Raw genomic sequence first — 26,566 nt, forward strand, 5'->3', positions numbered from 1 at the left:
TGAACCTCTGTCTGACCCTGAGCCCAAGTTCATAACCACTGTGCTATTTCCAGTTAAGATTCTCCTGGATACAGTCTGAGGATCTAATGTAAAACATGGTTAACTATAGTTGATAGCACTGTATTATAGAATTGAAATTTGCCGAGAGTAGAACTTTAATGTTCTCACCAAAAAAAAAGATAAATATGAGAGATGATGGATGTGTTAATTAACTAGATGGTTATACATATATCAAAATACCATTATGTACACTTTAAATATCTTATAATCTGTCAATCATACATCAATAAAGCTGGAAAAAAGAGAAAAGATTCTGCTGGAATATAATCTGAGAACCTGTGCCCTAAAACCTCCAAACTTCCATGGAAGTATCAGCAGGAGATGGCTGCTACGGTAGGAATGGTCATTCCCACAGGAAGTTTGTGACTTCAGTGTAATATGGAGACCACGTATGTTTACATTTCTGATACACCTATGCATATAAAAGGCCTCTCAGCAGAGCTGCCACTAGAAAAAAGGTAAGACGAATTCCTGTGCATTTATTTACCTGCTTTCAGTAAACCCATGTTCTTAAATTTGGGCTCATTTAACTAGTGGAGGAAAAGGTTTTTTTCTGTTTATTTTAGTATCCTTCACACAAGACTCAACTAAAATTCAAGGACCTCAAACCACACCAAGTCAACCCTTGCGAGCTCCGGGAACTTCTCCCCTTCCCAGCTGCAGTGCCTATGGCTGGAAATTGCCTCTCTTTTTCCTTCTTTTTCCTTCATAGCTCTTACCACAATTTTAAGTAATTATTTGTATAATTATGTGTTTAATGTACCTCCCCTGATAAACTACAATGAAGACAGATGGTGTCTATCTTATTCAATGTTGCATTCCCAACGCTTAGCTGTAGACATGACATGTTTGTTGTCACTTAAATACTTGAATGAATACATAATTCTTGTAAGTGGACTTAACCCTTTTTTAGAAAAAGGAGGGCTAGAAATAAAATAGCACGGTCATCAATCAGAAAGCATTTTTTCCATGTGTGCCTGAATTTCTTGAATTTGAGGTAGGTATATTTCTGGGTCAATAAAAGAATTTTTAGAAAATGTGATAATATGCTCTCAATTCCAAGCAGCCAATTTACAAGTAAACCTTTGGAACAAAAGAATATTTAAAAGAAAATTTCTCACTCCCACACACTTATAAACTGGGATCTCATTTACATATACATACATAGATATATGTGAATATCCTTATAGTATTAGATATAATATCACACTCTAAACAAGGTCATCTTGGTTCTTACACTAAAGATCACAATTAGATCCTGGGAATATTTCCCAGATTAATTTTTTTCTAAAAGAAACTGCAGCATCTACTCAATTGCTGAGTCCCTTCAATGGGCCAGGCAATGTTTTAAACATCTCATTTGCCTTAACAATGCGTCACTCTAATAAGACAGACAAAATCAAGCAAGGATATACAATGCCTGGTACTTACTGATGCTCTGAAGAAAAATCAAGCACAAGAAGGGGACATAGTGATGGAAATGGATAGGGTGCTATTTTAGACAGAGTGTTTCAAGAAGAGCTCTCTAGAAGTGGGAAAGGCATCGTGTGAGAGTATGGGGGGCAAACACGCCCAGAAAAGTAATCAGCAAGGACCCTGGTAATCCAGCAAGCTTGGTGTGCTCAGAGAACAGACAAATGTGCCCGGAGCAGAGAAGGTGAGGAAAAAGCAGCTGGAGCTGAGGTGGGAGAGGTGGGCAGAGATAGTGTCTTATGAGAAATAAATCACCTGCTGAACGGCACAGACTATGAGGAGTAGAAGGTAACTAACCAGAGGCCAAACTGCAAGGAAGGAACCCTGGCTGCTCCTTCCTCTGGGGTGACCAACAGCCCTCCAGCACCCCATCCTTGCTGTCCCAGGATAAAGGCACATTCCCGTTTCAAGGATTCTGACACTGATCACTGTGGTAAGCATAGAGGACGTTACAAGGACTTCTCTACTTTCCTATTACGTAACAGGAAACGTAAGAACTCGTTATTTCACTGCTTAGTGAAGTACAGCCTCCAAACATCTATCAGTGAACTGATCTGGGGCAGTATATGTTAAATTTAATGCATTAAATTAGTTATTAACTATCAGTTGATCTCATTAAATCAATGTCTCCAACTTCCTAACTCAAACTCAAAGAAAGTCAATACCCCCACCTCTACCCTCCCCAGCTCATGGCCAGGAGCAGTTCTCCTTCATTCATTCAGTCCATCATTTGATCACTAACAAACACTTCCTGAGAGCCTGCTCCAGGCGGGCACTGCGCTGGGCAGTGAAGATACGACGGTTAATAAAGCTGATCCAGGCCCCCTCCTCACAAAGCTCTTTTAGACGAACTGCTCTTTTCCTTTCCCTCATACCTAATACCTTCCCTTTGGCCCTGGATGACCTCCCCATGCTGGATGGTGGGGCCGCTTCAGGAGCAGGACATTTACTCCTTCCTCTGAGCCAAGCTCTGGGCTAAACACTTTTCCTGTATTACCTCACAATAATCACAGCATGGATGGATACTAACATGGATGGATACTCAGGACCCCACTCGGACATGATTCCAAGCTCTTTCTATGCATCACCTCATTTAATATTCGCACCATCACTCCAGTAGTGGGTACTTTCACTCTCCAGATGAAACTGAAACCTGCCCACAGTCACAGCTAGTAAGTGGCAGAGCGAGGATTCAAACCCAGACAGTCAGACTTCAGGGTCTAGATGCTCAAATACTGTGCCACAGAGCTGTCCTGTCAAGTCACTATCCCAAGCTACATGGTTTTAAAGTAGCGGAGCCAAGACAAAATCCAGATGGACTCCAGAGTCCACATTCCAACCACGAAGCCAGCAGGGGCCTCGCACGATCATCTAGGGCCACCTGTCGGGGGGCCACAAGGTTAAGGCTACTTTTACAATAATGCCAAGAGGTCACTTGCCTTTTTCATCCTCAGGCGTGTAGAGAGGAGTTTTCCAGGGGTCATGACAAGTGATGATGTCATCAATTCCACTAGCTAATGGACATGAGATGGCTGGGATAAGTAGCTTCTGATCTTGTGTTTTAAAATTTTCTGATTTCTGAATAAAGCCTGTAGTTTAACTAACTCCCGAACTAAGTCTATTTCCTGGTTCTGATACTGTAATAAAGTAAGATGTTACAGCACTGGGTAAAGCTGAGTGAAGGAGAGTCCAAGGACTCTCTGTACGACTTTTGCAACTTCCTGTGAAATCTATACTTCCAACTAAAATTTTTGTTTCAAGGGGTGCCTGGCTGGCCAGTCGGTAGAGCACAGGACTCTTGATCTCGAGGTCTTTGAGTTTAAGCCCCAAGTTAAACTTTAAAAAAAAAAAAAAATGTGTTTCAATTTCTAACATGGTAAATATCCACCGATCTAAGCCACACGGACAAACAGCTGGAGGACTGCTGCGCTAAACAGACCACCTCTGCTCCGCCAGCACCTCCCACCTCACGCCTGAGCAGCAGAGAACAAGAGAGATTCTGAGAGACCACATGGAGAGAACGTAGGGACCAAAGAAGAAAGCGAGGAAGGAGGGCTGGGCCTGCACATCCGTATCCGGCCTCCGCTACTTCTCAACTACAACTGGACGGGCTGTTCCCTATGAGCACAAGGGGGGTTTTTCATGTTAAGGATTTCCCTGTGAATCATTAAAGGAGAACAAGCAAAATGTATCAGAATAAGCTGGGATAAGTAGCTTCAAAGGCAATTAAAGGCAACAACTTCTTTTTTTTTTTTTTAAGATTTTATTTATTTATTCGACAGAGATAGAGACAGCCAGCAAGAGAGGGAACACAAGCAGGGGGAGTGGGAGAGGAAGAAGCAGGCTCACAGCGGAGGAGCCTGATGTGGGGCTCGATCCCACAACACCGGGATCACGCCCTGAGCCAAAGGCAGACGCTTAACCGCTGTGCCACCCAGGCGCCCCTAAAGGCAACAACTTCTTGTCTGTGCCCCTTTCAAGCTCCTGCACAGGTGGGGAAAGAAAAGCAGCAGAGAGTTCCTCCCCTTTACTTTAAGCACCAGCATGGTGGGGCCCAGACCCAACAAGGCCAGACCCATCAGGGCGCCACTTGGCATTCGTGCCCGACGCCTCCGCCCTACCCTGAGGAAGCCTGCTCCCACTGTCCTACCAAGCAGAATTTCCCCCGAGGCTCCAGTAGCACACCTTCCACCTGTCTGGGGCACTCTGCACTTTGTAAGCACTGACTGCTGGGCTTGTTTAATGGCCTCTCCACAGGAGGTAAGTTTAGACCACAGACACAGGGGGCAGGTTCTGTCACTCACTACCGCACGCCGTGCCTGACACAGGAGACCTCGCTCTGAGCAGTGGTTGCTGTAAACAAACAAACACGTATCAAGCAGTTGAGCACCATGAAGCCTGGGTGCACAGAGATGGCTGTGCGAAGGTGCAGACTCAACTGGTAATGGAGTCCAGAAGAGCGGATGAGAGCAGAGGACGAGACACGAGCAAGAACAATGCCCTCAGGATGCCACTATCTAAAAGTGGAAGACAAGACCAGGAGCAATGTCACAGAGGCAGAAGGGGCACCAGGAACATGATGTCAGAAAGGCTGGGGAAAAGGTTCAAGGAAGGGGGAGAAGTCAATGGTCCAATGCTGCTGGAGAGCTTGCAGTACGGTCGTATCCTATCCCTTTCTCCAATTCCCACTGCTTCCATCATCCTTCCAATCTGACATAACCCAGCAATCTCCTCATCCTACAGATGTCCAATGCGTGCCCCATGAGCCAGCACCGTGCCACCTGAGGAAAGCAGCAGCGAAGACAAGACGGGTTGCACCCACCTGATGGGGTGCCCCATTGGGACCCATGAAACAGAGTGTACTAAACAGATAAAAAGGGGACACTGTCCTAGTTAGGGTAGCTGTGGGGATGGGGGTGGGGGGCATCGTAGAGAAGATCACACACACGGACACTGGGACTTGAAAGATGGCAATGCCCATGTGTTAAGGACTGAGCACTCCAGGGAAACATCTCCTGAGGAGACAAAGGGCTTGGCATGTTCAGAAACAAATGAGACCACTGTGGTGGGGTCAGAGTGAGCCAGGGAGAAAGCATAACCTGCAGAACCGTGAAGGCCGGGGCAGAGACATTGAAGTGTGACTGGAGTGCGACTGGAGCGCAGTGGGACACCATCAGAGGGTCTTGGGCAGGGGACTGACATAATATGATGGGAAGGTTTTCTGGTTTCCAGTCTCTTCTACATTCAACTTCTCTAAACCCCCCTGCCTTCTTGATCAATCATTCTATAAAGCATCTGGTTCAGAATTCTTTGTAAAAACTTTTGAAATAAAACCCAGTAGTTACTCTACTGGTTTTAGGTCTTTCAAGGTTTGAGGGAGGCAAAGTAAATTAGGTACCTGAGAGCTCTTCTCAACCTAACACAGCCCTTCCCTTTGTCCAAAAGGAGGGTTCTACTGCCTCCTAGTGAGTCTGTTCCCGCTGAGACACCTGCAAAATGTCAAAGCACCTTTCTCCATGGCAGCAAACTATGGAGCCACAGCCTCTCGAGTCAGACGGAATTTGTTCGGTCTATCTACAGCCTTAAGACAAAAAAAATTCTACTGGAAGAAATCACAGAAAAATCCTGACTTTACTCTTAAAGGTCCTCCCTGGTCCCTACAGGCACCCCTCTCTGAAGGCCCTCCTGCTCCTTGGGGTCTTTCACGAGTCAGGCTTTGAGCTGACAGGGCTCCCAGACCACTGACCCTTCTCACCCTCAATTCTCCCGACCAGTCAGTATCTTCTACCTCCTTCCGGGCCAAGTCCAAACCCCAGTTCATCCTTGAAGACGTTCCAAACAACTCATGCCCACTTTTCTGACTTCCTATATGGTCAAGATTATGCTGTATGAATACAGAATTCAAGGCCTGCGGAGAATGGTCCCACAGGAAGGTCAGCAAAGCAGTCAATGAGGGGGTTTCTGTGATAGCCCAAACAAGCAATGCCTTGCTCTGAACGAAAGCACTAACAGTGCTTAGAAAGTGTGTTATTGGGCAGAATCCACACTTGGTCAGTGGCTGAAAACAATAATGATCACGATGATGACACTTGCACAGTGTTTCCTATATGCCAGGCGCTAGCCTTTACGTTTATTAACTCATTCACTCTTGACCACAACCGTGTGGGGTGGCCACCACTACTATGTCTACTTAACAGGTAAGAAGGCAAATACTAAGGGGTCAAGTGACTTGCCCAAGGTCACACAGCTGGAGTGGCCAAGCCAGGACTGAAGGTAGAATGTGAGTCACCAGACAGCAAAGGTGAGGAAGAGCTGAACAATCCTATAACCTTTTTCTCTACCAAAGCATTAATATCAGAATAACGAAAAATATAAACCTTCTTGCCAGTTCCTTCCACAGTTATATAAGGAAATGTCATCCAAGTTGCTAATTCTTCTTCAAATTTCAGAAATACTATATTTTCATTCACAAAGGCAAGGGCCCAGATCTCACGAAAACTGCTGATTTACCTAGTAGAATACATGATTCAAAATGAGATTTAAGCGCCACCATTATTAAACACGTTAGTTTTCTAAACCATACATTCATAAATTGAAGTTTAAGTCCCAACACACAGGAACCACCTTACTTGGAAGTCTCTTTTTAAAAAGTCTGAAAAATCAAATTTGCATTTATAATGACTTATAAAAATGTAATTCTGTATTAATAATACGCTAAAACCGCAAAAGTGGTTTCATTTTTTATACCTCGTGTGTGTGTGTATATACACACATCTAGGACTAGAAAAATGGGGAAGATAACCTAAAATGAAGGACAAAAAGCCATCCAAGTTTTCACCGAATCTTTAGAAATACAATTATAAACATCCCGACACCTCCAACAACACGGATGAGTCTCAAAAACACTCCGCTGCTCAAAAGGAGACAAACACGAAAGAGCAAGTGCTGATGATGCCACTCGTGGGAAATTCAGGAAAAAGCAACTACAGGGACAGAAAGCCGGGCAGTGCTTGCCTGGCCCGAGGCCTGGGGGGCGGGGGGCTACCGGCACCGCAGCAAGAAAGAGCTCTCGGTCTAGTGGAAGTAGTCTACGTTGAGAACAGCGCATGTAGGTGCTTGTCAAACTTAAGACTTAGACACCGCAAATGAGTACATTTAACTACACAAAAAGTATACTTCAAAGTAGGTTTTTAGAGTAAAATAGGGGCTCAGGGGTGGCTTAGTCGGTTAAGCATCCAACTCTCGGTTTTGGTTCAGGTCATGATCTCGCAGTCGTGGGATCGAGCCCCACATCAGGCTCTGCACTCAGCGTGGCGTCTACTTCAGATTCTCTCTCCCTCTCCTTCCCACTCTCTCTCAAATAAATACATAAAATCTATAAAGTAAAATAAGTAAATGACTTCCACACTCTCCTCTTTAAATCATGTTCAAATGAAACTTCAATGGTCCCAGAAAATAAAGGACAAAAATACTGATGCCAAGAAAAAAAAATTTTTCTTCAAGATTTTTTTCTGACCTAACTCAAGCATTCCTCTGCTCAAAACCCTCCAACAATTTCCCATCTCCCCAGGCAAAGTCTACTCTGATCTTGACAATGACCATGGAGCTGAGCCCACACCTCTCTGCCCACTCATTCCTCGTTCATCTGCTCTGCTCCAGACACACGGTAGCCTTAGAACCAGCCTGCTCCGCTCCCCTACACACACCCCCACCTCTTACACAGATACCACTGGAAGTGGGAAGGTAACTCCGCTGCACAGCACCAGGTAGCATGACCCTGGCATTGGCTGCTGTGACATGAGGCTGCACGTACCGTCTGAGACAGGCAGAACGCATGGATATCTTTATTTTTAAAAATACAAACATAAGCAAGTTTTACTGGTATTTCATTTAAATTTGTTACTCTTTTTACATACACCACCCAGAAAATGACCATAAATGATTGTATCTGTTTTAATCTATTTAATTAAAGCACCTAGTTTCTTAAATATTCAACTTAATCAAAACACTGAAGAGCAACAGCAGTGGCTGGCACAAGAGATTAGACTGAACATTGCTTCGCACTGAGAATGTGTCACAGTATATTCACACTAAGACACATATTATTCTGCAACAGACTAATGATAATCACCACAGTTAATTGCTGTTAGCAGCAGAAGATATCCGAGAAGCAGAGGGCTAACACTTCAAATTCTATGAACCACTCTTCTTTGTTTAAACTTGCAAACAAGACTCTCAGCTACTATTCCGGGAGCAAACAATGGGGGGAGGGGATGAAATAAGCTTCAGCTTATTGAAACAGCATTAAATTATGTTTGGTTAAGGAATGAGTATGACTCTAGTAACAGAGATGAGGACACAGAACAAGAAAACCTCCACACCGTCTCTGGAAAACAACAGTAGTCAAAGAGTTCTGAATCACATAAAAAAGTGCCCTCTTCCAAAAAGCTGGCAGCCCCATTAAATTGTCCAACTGAAGAAACTATCCTCAAATACAGTGTTAATCTCAATATTAAACAAGCATATTGCTATCCTCTTGCCCAATAAAGATAAAAGTAATGCTCTAAAAAATGGAAAACAGATCATGTCACTGTCCAGTGGCTTTCCACTGCAGTTCGAATAAAATACAAACTTCTTTCTATGGCCCTTAAGGCTCTATGAATCTGACCCCTGCCTCTCCCCAACTTCATCTTGTCCCAGAGTCCCTGATGCTTGCCAAGCTCCAGCCCCCAGCCTGTTCTGTCTGTCCCTGAACCAGCAAGCTCACTCCCACCTCAGGGCCTTTGCACTCACTATTGGCTCACTCTACTGAGAATTTTCTTTCCCTGGATCTTCATGTATCTGATTCTTGGAGATCACTTGAGTCTCTGTTTTAATTGTTAGTCACCTCTTCAGAACAGCCATCCCTGAGCGTGGAATCCAAAGAACCTCCCCCTACCTTCATCCATCATTCTTTACCACATTACCGGGTTTCACTGTCTTCATGGCTCTTTTCACTACCTGAAATTGTCAGGTCTTCTGCTTTTCAACTGTCTCACTCTGACTGGGTAAGCTGCAGAGCAGAGCCCTTGCCTGTCTGGTTCACTGCAGAACCCACAACACACCGGGCTGCAGCATACACAGGAGGAAGGAGGGAACGAATGAACACCCAGAACAGCCAAGATAATGCAACTATGGTGGCTTAACACAGTTCTTGGGGCTGGATCTGCAGCACCCAGTGATTAAAAGCTGCTTTTGTTATTTTACTACATAAAACTTTTTAAAAGTCTGGAAGGCTAAGTCGCTAAACTGTTTTGCTAGAGGCTACTGGCAATACTGTAGATCACTGACCAGGATGTAGAGATGCTGCAATCATAAGCTACTATGTTGATAGAAAGTTTCAAATATCAGGAACAACTTGAGTTACCCAAAGATTCTTTAAAAAAAAAAAAAAAAAAAAAAAAAACCTAACTGTGACTCAATAAATCTGAAATCAAGGCAGTTGTATTACCTCATTAGGGCTAAAACTTACACAATGCGCCATGTCAACTATATCTCAATAAAGCTGGGGAAAATTCCCTGAGGCTATACCCAAAATACTACAGTTCTCTTCTTCTCCCAGGCACCTCATAGGATTGCACTGCCCACCGTCCCCCGGCCAGCCCCTAACACCCTTGTTTTAGTTAAGTTAGATGTGGCCATACGACTACCCTAGGCTAACTAAATATGAGTAGAAGTGATGTATGTTGAGACAAAGCCTTCATCACCTCTGGTTCTTGAGCAAGTCCAACAGCAGATCACACAGGACGTGGAGCAAGAACAAGAAATAACAGGATACGCCACATTAAGCCCCTGGGCTTTGGGAGCTGCTTGTTTGCTAGCACAGCAGAACACAGCTTTTCCTGACTGAGACATCAGTATAGCACGGTGGCCAAGAAGCTGGGCTTTGGAATCTGACAAGCAAGGGAGTGAATCAGAGCTCTACCCCTTACTCTCTGAGTGGTCGTGGGTAAGCTATGGCCACCTCTCTGGGCCTTCATGCCTTCATCCATAAAATGGAGGTAATACCTACACTTCAGAGAATGGTTGCAAAGACTAAATGAGTGAGAAAATAACGTGTGAAATACTTAATGGAGTGCCTGGCATGTTGGTTAAGCACTCAGTAGACAGGAAGTGGTAGTAAACTCCAGTGTATCTATATTAAACTACCATGAGCATATTCAAATTATGGAACTTTGCTCACCCTTGATATTCTATAAAGTAAAGCACTCTAAACTCTTTCTTTATTCAATGAGAAAGTCATTTTTAAAGTTTGGTATTCTCTTAGATAAATATAGGGGGGGATAAGGAGGGAAATAATGGAACATCTCCCAACTTAAATACTGGGATGAGGGTGGAATGCTAATGAAGCAAGGAAAGGGTATCTGTGATTTACAGCAGAGAGAAAAGAAAATGGGAGAATGAAGTGGAGGAGCAGAGTAGCGCTCCTCTCGCCTGCCAACCAGGCCTGCACCCGGCTGGAAGGAACAAAGGCTCACAGGCAAAGCAAGCGGAGTTCCAAGCTGGGAAGATAAGAGAAGGGCTAAGTGTTGAGTACAGAACAAACCGGAAGGGAAAGAAGGACAAAGAACATGTGGAGCCAGAGGCTTTGTGGAGCCTGGAGGTGGGGTGAGAGAGACAGCCTGGGGAGCCACCACACCAGGAGCAACTTGGAACACCACTGGTAAGACTGAGCAGTTCGGAACACTGCTTCAGTAGTCAGCTCCTAAAATACCGTGAGACTTCCGAGTCTGCTGTTTCCTCTGAAGAACCTGTTTGCAAACAATATGATCTGCTCACTCTGGGGGTCCTTCAGTCCCTAAACCTCACCCAGCAGACACATATGAATGAATGACACTGTGCTGCTGTCTGAAGACCATGACCACCATAAGAGAGAGATCTGACTGCTAAAATTCATGTAAGCACAGTTGCTCAGTCCCTAGAGAGGATCATCTGACCCTAACATCACCATTAAGATTTTAATTAAGAATCAATCTGGTTCAGGGGCGCCTGGGTGGCTCACTCAGTTAAGCATCTGACTCTTGGTTTCAGCTCAGGTCATGATCTCAGGGTCATGAGTTGGAGCCCTGGGTTGGGCTATACACTGGGCACAGAGCCTACTTAAAAGAGGAAAAAAAAAAATCATTCCGGTTCAGGTGCGCCTGGCTGGCTCAGCCGGTGGAACATGCTGCTCTTGATCTCAGGGTCCTGAGTTCGAGCCCCACACTGGGTACAGAGATTGCTTAAATAAATAAGCTTAAAAAAATCCATCTGGTTCAAGTTAAAACTTTTTTAATATCCAAATATTTGTGTAGTTACTTTCAAGTTTCTGATTTCTCATTTTCACTGGCTGAAAATGAGAATATAAGAGGGAAAAACATAAAATGCCCTGAAACAATTCTTAACTTTTAAGAATTACTGAGACAGTTGTTGAAAACACTCATCGATTTTATGCCATGACATAGTAACATCATGCAACTAAAATCCCTCAGATAAGGAAAATATAACTAAAGATGATGAAAATTTTACTCATAAAAAGTGGACAATTTTTATAATCCAAATAAAAGTTTCATTACTACCAGACCACTTAAATTACATCCAAATCAGAAATGTGCTAACCATTAGAAACATAAGAGGACACTTTTCCACTGATATTTGGCATTTGGCATCAAAGGCAGTCCTCTGCAGATCTGATATTAAAACTTGTCAAAAACAAAATGAAATTGTAAAAGAGCCAAAAAAAGAAAAGGTTATGGCTACAACTCTTTCGAAGGGCACGTGGACTCTCTGAACACAAGGTCACTTGATATAAAAGGAACCATAAAGTGAAAGTGTGAGGTGTCAAACAGGTCAAAAGACGCTAGAAATAAAATATGAGTAGCCAAATACGGTGTAAGAATTAAAGCCTTACTAAGCCTACGGGTAAAGTTGTAGCCACCTGAAATAACTGACTGCTGAACAGTGATGCCCCAAAAGCAATGTCAATATTTGGATTCCACTCTGGAAGCGTTCACAATCGCTCTAATCCAGAATCCCAAGGCTCTTCTAACAACAGTTCCTAGGCGGAAGAAAAGTTCCTTTGGGTGACCAGGTTCACATATATATGGAATCAGTCTTCAGATAGAAAAATAAATGAAATGTATGACATATATAAGCACACAACTCTGATGAACAAGGACTATGAAAATCCACTCTGTTCTCTTCGCCCCTCCCCCATCTCACCATTTCAAAAAATAATTTGGCTTCAAAAGCATGTCAGTAGATCTGCAAGTTGTAAAATAATAGAAACCATGTGCCCCATGTGTTCACCAGATTCATTTTTTATGATGTATGGTCCTCCACATTAAAATAAACGTATTTTTGATAAAGGAAAGTAATGAAAAGAAATCAAAAGAATCCATTCCAAAAATTTCACATCTCTCAATGCAACACAGGACTGAACTTATTAAATGTGGCCACCCTAATAAAATTGGGACTCCAGTAGAAGCACCTGTAAATAATAAAAAGGTGTCCAAAATTTCAGATAATGAGGGACACAAAACGTTTTCAAGTCTGATAGTTTTAAGCTAAGCACTACAAATTAGACTTCACATTTTCAAGTTTTGTCTTTCATATGTTTTAAATGTGTTTATTACGATCTCAAAGGAGAGTGTTTCTAACACCCATGAATTTCTGTAACTACAAGTGAAACGATGTTAAGACCAGAAAATAAGAATCCTTAAAATCCTTTAGAATACATTAAGTCCACATAACTGATAGTACTTATCAGAACACCCCTGAGGCTACAGAAATCTCCATAGCTGAATTGTTTAATCCCCAGGTAGTCCCACACCCTCCTATAAGGAGAAACACATCTTACATTTTAATATCTGCCTTCTTTTTATTCTATCCACAGGCTTTCAAGCACAGAACGCTTATAAAGTTTCCCACTTGATCAGTTTCAGTCACTAAAAACAAATAAATTTCAAACTTCCCTTTTCATCCAATGGATAATTTGCAAAATAAAAAGTATTAAAAAGAAAAGCTCAATAAGCTTCAAAACAAAAACAAAAAATTAACACAACAGTGTGGCAGGGGAAAGGTAGTCTGAACAGAAAGAACTAAGGTCTCAAAGAATCACTCCCCGTGCAGGGTTCCACGGAAATGCCAACCCACGCCACAACAGTGCACACGCCACTCCACGAACAAACGCACACTATGAAAACAATGAACTGGTTAATGGTACTAAGAAACAGAAAACAAAATCTGGGAGAAATGAATGTGTGTGTTTTGATCTGTTAAAATTCAAAAACTGGTCTAACATCTAGGTAATGTATTTGTATAAATTCTTATTTTTAAACTCACCTGATTCATTTTCAATTCCTGTTGTGTTCTGAAAAGATACACACAACAAAGAAACTTCTTTGATTACATGAGCCCTAAAAAGAAAAACAGACAATTGTAATATGTACCTGCCTACAAATTTACAGGGATTTAAAACCACATACAGAACTGTAGGGTTTGCTCAAAGGGCTATTCATAAAGCAACTCCATGCCAGATCAAGTTCAATCTATGCTAAGAGCTTACTTCACAGATTTATTATCTACAATAAAATAGATTTCTTACTAATCTTTACTAGGCCTTCATTGTACTCTACAATTGAAAGCAGACTCATTAGAATGACATCCAATTTTTGCTGTGAAATTGCATCATTCCTAAGAAGAAACAGATTAGCTCTGTTAATAGAAACACAAAGCATTGCTGAGTAATTTATTTGGCAATGTAAATAAATGTCCTTCTTTCACTTATATCAATACTGTGTTGAATGCAAACACAATTAGACCCTTTACATTATTTAGTTTTTCAAGTTCCGGAAGTACAAAAGTGGATTGGCTAACATTTCCACAGGGAGGAACAAAACAAAACCCTTGCAGGAAAAGGCAAATGTTTTAATAAAAGCTGTTTGGAAAGAACTGCAATTATTCCTTTAAAATTTTTATTCAGTATATTTATAGTACACTGAAACGATCAGACAAAATCATTTCTTGTAAATGCGTATGACATACTTATTTCTAAATGACAATCTGTGAAGATGGTCCTTTCTGTCACAGACATCCTAGGAGTCACTGGAAGTCATTCACAATAAATGAAAGTTGTACCACTTTAAGCGGCACTTCCACAGTGACATTCTAAATGCTTCCAGCAGGTACACATACGCACACATACCATCAGGCATAGGTCTTTTATTTCTTCGTGAACTTGCTTTAATAGATTCTCCCTCCTTCCCAGATCCACAAGACTCCACTCGCATTGTACAACTTTTATGTTCTAATTGCTAATAAACCAAGGAACGTGTGACTTCTTGACATTCTTCATCTTAGAAGAATATATGGCCTGCCCGCTATCATAAAAAACAGTGCTTTGACATTTTTACCCCAGTTCATTAATAAGGACAGTTTGGGGTTTTTTTCCCCTTGAACTATTTAACCACACTCACCTGATCACCTTTAACCATCAAAGGCACTATGTAAGTCAGGCAGGACCTGGTCATCTGAACTAGTTTTTAGTCACAATTGGCACAGGGATGGGGCTTGCGTCTTGTTAGAGAGCTCAGTGCTAGCCAGACCCATGTAAACTCTCAGTAAGGAAATACTCCGAGAATATGATTTCAGATAACTGGAGGGAGGTTAACCCATGAAGTCCATCCCTTTAAATTTTAATACTGAACATCTCTCTCACATATATTTAACATGCCTTTCTTTAGTATACATCTCCTATTGAGCAGAACCGATCCTTTTCTATGAGACTTAAAATCGTTAGGTAGTTAAACTGTGCATCTGGTTGTCACGCTGCCGCCTCTATCATCAGTGCCTACTGAATGCCATACGGTCCACCGGGAGGACGGTGACAACGGACAACTTGGCACTCAGAAGTGAATAAAATGTCAGCGATTTCACTTGCCCTCTTACTAAACTTTTATGGGTGGATTTACTAACATTGGCCACAGGGAGTTTTCTTTAAGGAACAGAACTTAAAAACTGCAGGGAAATGCAAATGCTATCATGAAAGATCTTTGGACAGAGCTATGAAGCTTTACCATTTCCTTCAGCTTGTCTCTCCTTCCTACGAGAATCATCAGTATCATCATTGCAACTATCACTTATGACCTGCCTTCTAAGACCAGCGGCACTGTGCTACACCTTCACGTAAGCCAGCCCAGCTGATTTTTACAGTGGGAGGTACTAGCATCCTCAACTCACAAGACAAGTTCACGGAGGTCAGGATAACTCAGCCACTCTCATAATGGGTTTCTGCCATAGCTTCTTAACCATATTTCACCAACTGTTTACTCCTGCCTTCCCTTAACACCTACTATGTGTCAACCACTGTTTTCAACAAGAAACAGAATAATCAATGCCCTCCTCGGGGCAGAGGGTGAAATAAACAAATCAGAAAAGTGGGCAGGAGGTCAGATAACAAAAGTGCTTTAGGGAAAAAATAAAGAGGTGGTAGGGAGAGGGAGATAAGGAGATAGGAACTACAATCTCTGTCTCTCTGCCTGTGACTCCAACAGTGAGGTCAGAGAAGACCTCAGTAAGAAAGAGACATCTGCCTAAAAGCCAGAAGAGCCAAGGTGGGGAAGGAGCATCATAAGGAAGTGAGAAACCCCATTCAGCAGCGGGCCTGGGTGTTTGCGGGAGGGCAAGGATGGTGACAGAGGCACAGTGAATGAAAGGGAAAGTGGAGGAGGTGATTCAGAAACGTGTGGGGAGCGAGATGGGGATGGGGGGGCAGGGGTAAAGTATGGGTTTTGCAAGGTAAGCACTGTTCACCAGAACGGCTAGAGCTCTTCCATCCAGGGATGGAAAGCCACTGGGAGGCTCAAGGTGGCACACCTGATGTGACTTGGGTTTAAAAGAGACCCTAAGAGAGCAGGGTGGGGACAAGCAGACCTTTCAGGAGGGGGTTGGCTAATGCCCTCACCTAGGCAAGAGACGGCGGCAACTTGGCCCATATAGTAGAAGAGAGGTGAGAAGTAATCCTGGATATATTTTAAAAACAGAGTCCCTAAGATTTGCTGTCAGAGTAGATGTTAGGTATGAAAAAAGAGGAAGTCAGGGAGGATACCAAGATTTTTATCCTAAGGACACCAAAGGATGGAGCTGCCATTTTCTTTCATCAAAGGAGATACTGCCTGCTTCTTCCCATCTGCTTGTCATTGCTTTTTTCCCCTTCACTTAACACTTTCCTCCTTTCCTTCCTCCCCTTTTGTAGTTGCTGGCTCACAGACACAACTCAAACAACTGAGATACCACGGCATCTGGCCTCTAATCCCAAAATTAAAGTACTTACAACATTTTAGTCTTTCATTTGTTATCTCAATGAATCTCACTTTTTCTTAATAAAAAGTTACGACTTAATTCAGGTTGTTAAATGATTAATAACCTCTCTGACTTTCTGCCCTGTCTGTTCCCTCTTTGTCCTAATAGGAATGCACTCATCATTTCTTTCCAGAGAAAATGATCTTAACATCTTTTTTTTTTCAATGGTTCACTGTATACGTGTATACTTGGCCTCTCCTCTCCATCACTTCTAACTAATCCCAATTGCCAAAAACCAGCCTCTCATTTTTTTTCTCTCTTGACTCACAACATCGTCAAATCATGTATCTAAAATATTTTACAATGTCAAAAGCATTGCAAATCCAACACTGAGTTCTCAGATGGTATTTAAAAAATTAAATCCTTTACTAAACTATACTAAAAACAAGGGATGTTAAACACAAGAACTGAGAATCTGGCAGTGTCTCTCAACAGAAGACCACTGCATTTTGGACGGGGCAACTACTCCTTGTCTGTCTCTTCTGTTACGGCCACCTAGCACTGCCCTGCACCGTCAATGAGAGCAGTGCCTCTGATCATTTTGAAAATCGAAAATACCTACGCACCTCCCCAAACAACCTCCCACCTGAGAACCTCTCAACTGTAACAATCACGTAACTAACTGCAATATGACAATATATTTTAAAGCAACTGCAGACTCTAAAAGTTGTTACTGAAGTAACTTCCTTAAGATTCCTCCAGTGCAAAACCCCTGTGAAAGCCACCTAGCAATCCTACATATTTTTCATATTCAGTGTTGAATTCAACAGCACTGTCTTCACATACCCACTTAACTAATATATTCAAGGTCCAAGTTTTATCATATGTGAGAACCTGAACTAACAATCCTATTAGTGTGGAGGCAGAGAGGAATCTTTCCATACCTATCACTGAAACTTAATAATTCTATCAAAAAATTTTTTTTCAAATGCTAACCAGTTAAGTGCCTCTGGTTTTTCAATGGTAAATACTGAAAATCTTAATATCACTAAGGCTTCTCCTACCCTGGCTTATGCCTTAGTTTCTTTTTCCGATTTCTATACCTGACCAAACCGCCTTGAATTTTTCTACATATCCCTTCCATTCCAGCTTGCTGACATTTATCAGATAAAGTACATAGGCAGATATACAAATTTAGAGCTTGTGAATTTTTATCACCAATTATACTTTGCTAACAGCATACATTCCTAGAAAAGTAAGAGCGTGGTCCTGATTTTACATATCTGTGGCTTTAATAATATATACACAGTTAACCTTTCAAGATACTGCTTCCAAATTCTAGGACAAATCATCCTTACAAATATTTAATTTAATAATGCCATAAAAATGATTTGATTATACATGATCAGTATCAATACAGCAACGATAATTAGGGTCTTTATTCCAATACTGGTTCCTTAAAGTGTCAAGACAACCTCAACAACTGTTAGTCTGCTGTCTCCTGACATGAAGCACCAGGGGCCACAAAATGGAGAGATACACCCGGTCCCTGCGTCAGAAGAGCTCAGCAGCCCCCCACATCTCGCTATCACCCATCCTCTAAGATAAGGCAGATTAAACTAGGGACGCAAGGTAACATGAATGCAACACATATAACAGGTTAAATTGTCACATCTGCCCTCTGTAGACTTGTAAAATCTACAAAATTATACAAGAGGCAGAGTAAAAGCAATAGCAGATTCTTTAATATTAGTTTAAATCTGGAAGGAAGGGAAAGAATTAGGAAGATAATTATTTGATCTGATTCGTATATTCACCTATAAGTCACTGATACCATTTTCCAATTGTTCTTCTGGGTCAGTTTAGCTCTTTTGGACTCTGTGGAAAACAATTAAATTTGCAACATTCAGAGTCACTGGAAATAAGAGAACTATAATGGTATATCAAAATGTAAAAGATCATAAATGCACTAAAAACGTGGACTAGATGCAGACAAGTTTTAAAAATACGAATTTGTGAAAGAAATCTTAGAAAACTTATAGCCTCATAGCATAAGAAAAATATTCTAAAACTAATCATAAAGTAGATCTTTCATGGTAAATAAGTTATCTTTATAGCAAACAGAGAGATGATTAAGCTTTCAGTGGAGTAGATTTACAGTGTTTAACACTGATCTTAATAACTTGCTCTGACCAAAAGAATCTTGCAATCCAGAAACTTCTAGAAAAATAGTAAAAATATCTAAACTACACCAACTTCTCAAAAGCAGTTCTTATTAACTTACAAACACAGCTAGTGTTTTTGTTATTAAAAACTACCACTCATAATTCCTACCAGAAGAATGGAATCACCAAATTACAATCTAGATATGAATAATGAAAACATTCAGCACTTACTCAGATGAAGCAAAAACACGTAATTCATAAACACAGAATCCGCCCAGGAATTTGCTAAATGCAAAATCACTCATTTTCCTTTTCTAAAATAACAAATACAACTTCACAAAAATAATCATCTAGAACATCTAGTTTCGCACGAAAAAATACACCCCAACTCCCCTTTTAAAAGGCAGACGATATTACCAAATTAAATTAGCGGAAGTGAAAAATCAAACCTGATATGTTTATCATTTTAAGAATAAAGGTCGTGTGCATGTGTGTGAAAAGAGAAAGAGACTGAGGGAGAATACAGCAAAGATTCGGGGGTGTGAACTCTTGCTTATCAAAACCAGATGCTCACGTCTCTCCGCCTCTAGAACAATTTCCACCCAAGGCAAAAATTGTTTAGCGGAGTATATCATACAGAGGCATTTCCCTACCTGCAGAGTAAGTGAGGACATACAAAGAATAGAATGCTCGCAAATTAACCTGGTATTTCTCCCATTTTAATAAAGCAGTCTCCCTCAAGTGGCACAGAACAACGCGGACAAATATCCCAGGGCCTGATTCTCCAAATTCTTGGAACAGGGTGTCGTGAGACACAAACCTAAATAAGGAAGCAGAGTCCAACGAATTTACTCCAGGTGGGAGAATCTGATCCTGACAGCAGGCTGCACACAATGGAGGGGAAAAACAGAAGTCTGTTGTTCTGAATGGCTTCAGAGCTGCAGAAATCCAATGAGAAAATGAGGTTGATTAGAACTTTTGTTTAAAATATGTAAGTTAGGGTGCCTGGGTAATTCAATTAGTTAAGCATCCGACTCTTGATTTCGGCTCAGGTCATGATCTTGGGGTCCTGGGATGGGGCACTGGGGTGGGCACCGAGCTCACCGGGGAGTCTGCATCAGGACTCTCCCTCTACCCGCCCCCCCCCCAAAATGAATAAATAAATCTTTAAAAATATATATATGTGAGTTAACACAATAGAAGAATGTTAAATAAGAGATCTGCAGATGTGGTAGGAAAGTACTATAAACCCAAAGTTAGACTATAGCACTCTAGGGGTTTTTTCCTTCTCTAGAATGTCCCTACAGAAAAAAAAAAGAGAACGAGAGCGAGAAAGAGAGAAAATCAAGAAAACTTTTTCACAAAAGACTGCTTCAAGCAGTCATTAATAAAGAGCTGGCTTAGCAATAAATGTATAGCAAATGCTGATTATTTACCACTTATGTGGTTTATGTTATGGACAGCTATTAACATATGCTCTCCTTTCTTCTGATTAAATTTATAGATCTATGTCATTATGTTGCACTGAACACAGAATTTATTACATCATAAATTTCAGGTTTTGTTTAGGGTTGCTACAAAAATCCCCTCTAACCCCACAATTTAAAAAACTCAGTTTCTCTAAGGAAGTTAACACATATTACTCTCACTTTATTTTTTTTATAGATTTTTTTTTTTTTTTACGATTTTATTTCTTTATTGGACAGAGAGAGAGACAGCCAGCAAGAGAGGGAACACAAGCAGCGGGGGTGGGAGAGGAAGAAGCAGGCTCATAGCGGAGGAGCCTGATGTGGGGCTCGATCCCATAACGCCGGGATCATGCCCTGAGCCGAAGGCAGACGCTTAACCACTGTGCCACCCAGGCGCCCCCATATTACTCTCAATTTAACATGTTACTCTGATATTCTTCCTCATGGCACCAAAAACAAAAGTATCACTGTCGGGGCGCCTGGGTGGCTCAGTCGGATAAGTGTCTGCCTTCAGCTCCCATCATGATCCCAGGGTTCTGGGAATGAGCCCCATGTGGGGCTCCCTTCTCAGTGGAGAATCTGCTTGTCCCTTTTCTTCTGCTCCCCCCCCCCACATATGCTCACTCTCACTCTCCCTTTTTCTGTCTCAAATAAATAAATAAAATCTTCAAAAAAAAAAAAATCAGTCAATTTTCTTGGATGAAGTAATTCCATCCAAACAAAATATCCTTCAACTAAGAAGTTAATTTCCTTTCCTTATTTTCAAGACTAATTGACAAAAAGTATAGATGTAAAAATCCACATGAAAAGATGGGTAGGTAAGAACACAAATGCTCTCCAGCCAGTCCCAGCTCCGTGAAGAAAACTGTGCCCCACTCAAGATCTGTAGTACGGCTCAGCTCCCATCTCTCCGAGTCCAGCGTAACCAACCGCTGACTGTACATTCTCCCAAACAGCATTCAAATCAAAGAAGTTCCTACAGAATGATACTTTTTCTGATATTTCCCTACATTAGACATGTAAAAATTTCAAATTATTTTAAAAGGAAAATTAAGTCAATTCTTTCCTAACACTCAAATGTCAAGCTTCCAACTCAAACACAAAATTTCTAAAGCAAGATGCCACATCCTCATTCATTTCACAATCCCCGAAATAAAATGAATTCTCAGTTGACCACTTTGAGTTAATGTTTCTCCACTGGCGTTGCCAATACAGACGTTACCTTTGTGATTAAACATTTAAAATTGAGAGATTTTTAGGAAGCCTACAAAATACTTCTGAATTTCCTAAAAAAGGAAAGAAAACTGCAACATGGTGCCCAGCTCCCAGCACCCAAGTATTCATTTTCTCACACAAAGTCTCTCTAAGCATTAACAGTCACCTTACTTGTGGCTGCTCGGAGCTTTTTTGATCTTGCCTACACAATAAAATACATAAGAAAACTCATCTTCCACGAACTACACATAAATGACAAGACTTCCTGAATTCACAAGTGAAGAACCTTAAAGCAAAATTGGAAGTTATCCCAGACAGACTGACAATTTCAACTATATTTTGCTAAGATCCCAGGCACACTTCTGTCGCTACAAGATTCGAGGTCTTCTCCCAAGAGTTTATTAAGGTATTTATTATTCTGGTAGGGAGTGACTCACTCTACTTTAAATAAAGTCTGAGGTTTAGGGTCTATCCTCTAAATGTGTAAGTACTTCTGTTCTCAAGAGCATTTAAAAATAATAGCAACACGTACTGTTTGCAGAGCAATGCTTGTGTGTTGCTCTGCAGTTTAAGTAGCTCCAGTACTACGTTAAGTTTTTATTTTTTAAGGAAAGCAGGATTCCAAATAAATTATTTGTAGTTCTTGTTTCAAGGTAAAGATACATTCCTCCCCACTTACGATAAAAAGAATGGAAGACTGTCTCTTGGAACTATCAGCAATGGTAAACCAGGGAGCGGGACTCAAGTGAGGGTCTGTGCAGAGCAGCAGTAGACTAAATGGGACAGTTCTGGAGGGGTTTGAGTCCCAGGTTAAATGCAAACTTGTGGGGTGGGCTCCCCAGATGCCATATGAGGAGTCATTATCCCACCCAGCCTCCCTCCCAAACCACCCCAAAAGCCCCGAAGGTCTTTAGGGAAAGATTCAAGAGGAATTATTTAAAGGCAGAGCCCACGAACACATGCAACGGAGACCAGGGCAGGAGCCTGATTTCCTGACTGCCCATCAGGAAAGCAGCTTTGGCCACCTGCGATGAGCAACGCAGAGCCACAAGCAGTTTCTCACTGAGGAAGGCCGCAAACAAAATAATGTCTAACAGTTTAGAAAGATTAAATTGACAGGAAAGAGTTGGCGGGGTGGGGGAGAAGGGCAGTCAGAGAGACTGGGACCAGGCGAGTTGGTTAAGTATCCGAGATGATAAGTGATAAGGGTATAAGGGTGTGAACCACAGATGACAGCAGAAAAGAAACAAAAAAATATGACCAATACTACACCCAGGAAGAATGGACAGACTGTGTCTTCTAACTGAACAGGAAGTAAAAAGAGATGGTGAAGAGGAGTCCAAAATACGGAATGTGACTGATGGAAAAATGAATATATTTTCAAGATAGAGCAGCCAGGAGTAGGGATGATATTTAAGTGGACGGTGGTGAGCTCCATTTTAGACTTTGGGGAGAGAACAGACATCCACATGGAAAGCTGCATCCGTCAAATGGAAAAAAACAGCCCTAGCACAGACTGCCTTCAAGGCTGGGGATGGAGATTTAGAAGTCTTCAGCCGCAAGGGGGTGCCTAGGGAAACTGCCAAAGGCAAAAATATCCAAAGAGAAGAGAAGACTAAGGATTTGGCTTTGTGACAGGCATGGAAGTGACTAGAAAAAAACGTGTCCCCTCTACCATGTTGGGGGGTGGGGGAACCAAAAAGCCTAAGGACTCAGAGATAATTTGGAAGGGTTTCTCTCAACAATAATTTTGCCATGTTATCCCTCAAGACCTATTATATTAAGAGAAGTAGCTAAGAAAAATGCTATTAATATTTTTGAAGAAACCTATAAGTATCTCAATTGCTTTCGTTCATCTATTCATCACAAAACATCCCAGTGAAAGAAAGAAGTAATCGTTGTCCCACTTTACAAATAGGAGGAGGAGAGGATAACTGACCTGCCCCACCATTGCCAGAAATCACGCAAGCCCCTGTGGTGATCTGTGATATGCATTATTTCATACACTGAGGCAGGGCTCAATTAAATTACTAGGGGACTGCACTGACACAATACTTACCTCCCAAAACAGGTAAACTGACTCGCTCAATGTCCTCTAACAAATGGTAACAGAGCTTCACAATCAAAAAATCTGAATTTATCGCCAGAGAGACCGCCTTCTTAAAACTCCCATTTTCAGATGTACTTCAAAACTTAAGGTCTTTCGGAATTACAGAGAAGTCCCTAAAATAAGCCTCACGAAGTAAGAAACGTTAAGAATGTCGTATTTATACTGTTACTCCAAATTATGCTTAATTTATACTGTCTTAATAACCCCTTGGGTAATGCACAGGATTCATACTGAAGTATGTAAGGGTTTGGTGAATCTCAGATTTCTTTTCAATGTTAACAGCATCATTTAAATTACTTGAAAATGCCACTGAGTTTTCCCACCAGAGTTTAATGTAGTCTTAGTGGAACGACTTACATGCACACGTAAAAGCTGTAGGTTTTACCAATTCCCAGACAGGCTGCCCACAGTAATCAAACTAACAGTTGCACTTCGCTTTACATATTTCAGGCAAGCTGTGCCAAGAAGTAATTTAGCTCTTTCAAAGCAAAGCCTATCAGATGATTTATTGCAAGAGCTACAAAATATTCTTTTCACCAAAATGGCTGGCAAATATATAAGTAATTCAGTGAAACCTCCTTTACTGCATGTTCCAAAAGACTAATAAATGAAACACAGCATAGGTATGACTTGAACCAAGACTCTAAGAATAAATACTATACAGTAGTGAGAAAAATAGTGTAAGCGTATTTCACTCCAAATGAACCAGATTTACTATATACAATAACGAATTCACGCTTCAGGGAAGTGGGGGTGGGGAGTGAAAGGCATTCCCTTTAAGAAAGAGTATTTAAATAACACATGCATTCATTCCAGTCCAGTGAAATTATGCAGGTATTCCGTAACTGAGAAAGCCACCCCATTACCAATGTGGTCTAACAGGGCAGCTCTTATCTTATGTTCTACTTATCACTGAGTTCTAACTAAAGATCACTTATGCCACAATAAAAATTCAATCCATGCTATCTATACTTAAGGCTACAAGGGAAGATCTGACAACCTACACTTCTTCGCCCAGGGGAAGTTGCATTAATGATGCATGTATGCCTTGAAGATCAATAGTGATCTTTAAGCTATAAAGTAATAAGCTAAAGTTAGATAAGTACTTTAAAAGTAAACTATTTCCTCAGGACAAATTCATCACTTTCAGTGCATAACCCTGAATTGGTTGCAAAAAAAAAAAAAAAGGAGGAGGAAGGAAGGAAAGAAAAGAAAAAAAGATTTCAGAAAAACTAGTCTGGCCTCTACCATCAACCTTCAAGGGGTTGCTTCACTGAGTCTCATTTTCCAGAAGACAGTTCTTCCTGTGCTATGCACGTATAATAGACCACAAGCTTACATGATTTACCATGCATCAACTCTATACAAACTTATTTAAATCTATAATAATTTAACCAAATACAGGGAATGTTGATCCTATGCCATGAAAACTCTTTCTTCATAGTCTCCAGGTTATCTCAAATTGCATTATCTCTTGCCACAGAACTGATGAAAGTAGACCACTCAGGAAGATCATAAAGACACACACAGGAAGGGACAGCCACAGGCCAGTTAAGCCCATTCCCCCGCTTCAAGGTGGATTTCGTGTAGACCATGGAGTCTATTCTTACAGTTCTTTGACTAAAGACATTCCATCAACTGCTTCATTGATTCCACCAGTCAGATGGGCCTTCCTTTAATGCAGTAGTTGAGAACTGGGTCCGCACCAAGGGACATCTGGCAAGGTCTGGAGACTTGAGTAGAAGTGCAGACTATAAGGGAGTGTCACTGGCATCTCACAGGTAGAGATCAGGGATGCCACCAAATATTCTGCAGTGCACAGGATAGCCCCCCAAACAAAGAATCATCCAGCCCCAAATGTCAATCGTGCCACAGTTAAGAAATCCTGCTTTAATGGAACCAAAGTAATGCTTTCAGGAATGGAGTCCATAGCTTTCAGTCACTCCAGGAAGATGATTTTAGCGGCTCTCATTATAAACTTCTAACTTCAAAAGGAGAGAGCCAGACCTCTAACCAAATGCTAGGAGGAGTGACAGCGTAACCAATGGGCACCACACACACCACGGAGTGATGGCCACACGTCAGCATTATCAGTAGTAATGACTGTCAGGTAATGTCCCCATCATCTGGAAACTCCCTGTATCTACACATCGACACACAAGTTTGACAATTCCCCCCCCCCACTGTCCACCTACTCCTTTTTCACTCCCACTATGGAGTTTTCTCATGCAGTCCACAGGCTTTTTTTCTCTGCCTGGGTATTAAAAATAGCATGAAAAGCAAGTTGGAAGACATGAAAATAGTAAATAACCTAAGGTGCTTTCCATCCCGGAAAGTCTATGATTTAACAAGACTTAAAAGGTTTGTAAATCAGATCTGGAACTTGAAAAGAGATCGGCAGCTTAAAGAAACAGTCCCATGAATAAATAAACATCTAACGTAAAATAATCATCAAAAGAATATGTGTGCAGATATATATATGGAACTGCACAGACCCTGCTCAGGGAGAAGAAAATAAAAGGAAGCTGAAATTGACTGCTGCTTCTTATAACTGCATCGGCAGGAAAAATACATATTTAGAGGCTAAAAGACAGAATTTACATTTTCACGTATTTTTTTTTAATCACAAAACTTTAAAATTCACAACAGAAAAACCTAAACAAATCTTAATGAAAAGAGAATCTCGGGCTATAGAAACCTTACTGATCAATACGGAACTGATAAATAATGGCCCACCCATATATTATACAGCCACTAAAAATCATATTGAAGAATATATAATGGCATGAATATATGCTCCCAATATAGTAAGACAGGTTATGAATAATATACACAATGGTATCAATTCTGTATAAAATATACATAAAAGTGAATATACACAAGAAATACACACATGCACAACAAGAGAGACAGGAAGGTGAAGAAGTATGCCAAAGTTAACAGTGGTTATCAGAGGAGTGGGAAGATTGGGGTTGATTTCCTTCTCTGTACTTTTCTCTATGTTCATATTGTCCCACAGTGAGAATCGTTTGTTATGTTTTGTACTCACAAAACGAATAGATTATTACAAATACAATGTAAACCGTATTGTTTCAGGAACTGTCCACAAAATGAGAAAAAACAAATCCGAATATGCCAACTTTTCAGAATCAACCTTCAGAATCAACAAAAGCTAACTTTCACTGAGTGGTATTATGTGCCTGGTATTTTTCTGAACACTTCAAACGTATTAACTTATTTAAATCAAACCAAAA

The 26,566-nt window shown here is 41.2% G+C and overlaps 1 protein-coding gene across 5 annotated transcripts in view; it reads right to left on the reverse strand.

The window, feature by feature from the left end:
- PRDM2 (PR/SET domain 2) overlaps positions 1 to 26,566 on the reverse strand; it is a 118,677-nt gene that overhangs the window by 90,521 nt on the left and 1,590 nt on the right. For 4 of the 5 annotated variants that reach the window (XM_087858335.1, XM_045777938.2, XM_087858336.1 and 1 more), the window contains exon 2: positions 13,396 to 13,469. The exons of the other annotated variant lie outside the window; for it this stretch is intronic. In XM_087858335.1, coding sequence (XP_087714461.1) covers positions 13,396 to 13,404 — 9 coding nt within the window. In that variant the 5' untranslated portion in view covers positions 13,405 to 13,469. The remainder of the gene's footprint in view (positions 1 to 13,395; positions 13,470 to 26,566) is intronic. 5 annotated transcript variants of the gene reach the window in all.

Source organism: Ursus americanus, chromosome 33, assembly GCF_024610735.1.
Source record: "Ursus americanus isolate L20-20 chromosome 33, mUrsAme1.1.p, whole genome shotgun sequence".
NCBI lineage: Eukaryota > Metazoa > Chordata > Mammalia > Carnivora > Ursidae > Ursus > Ursus americanus.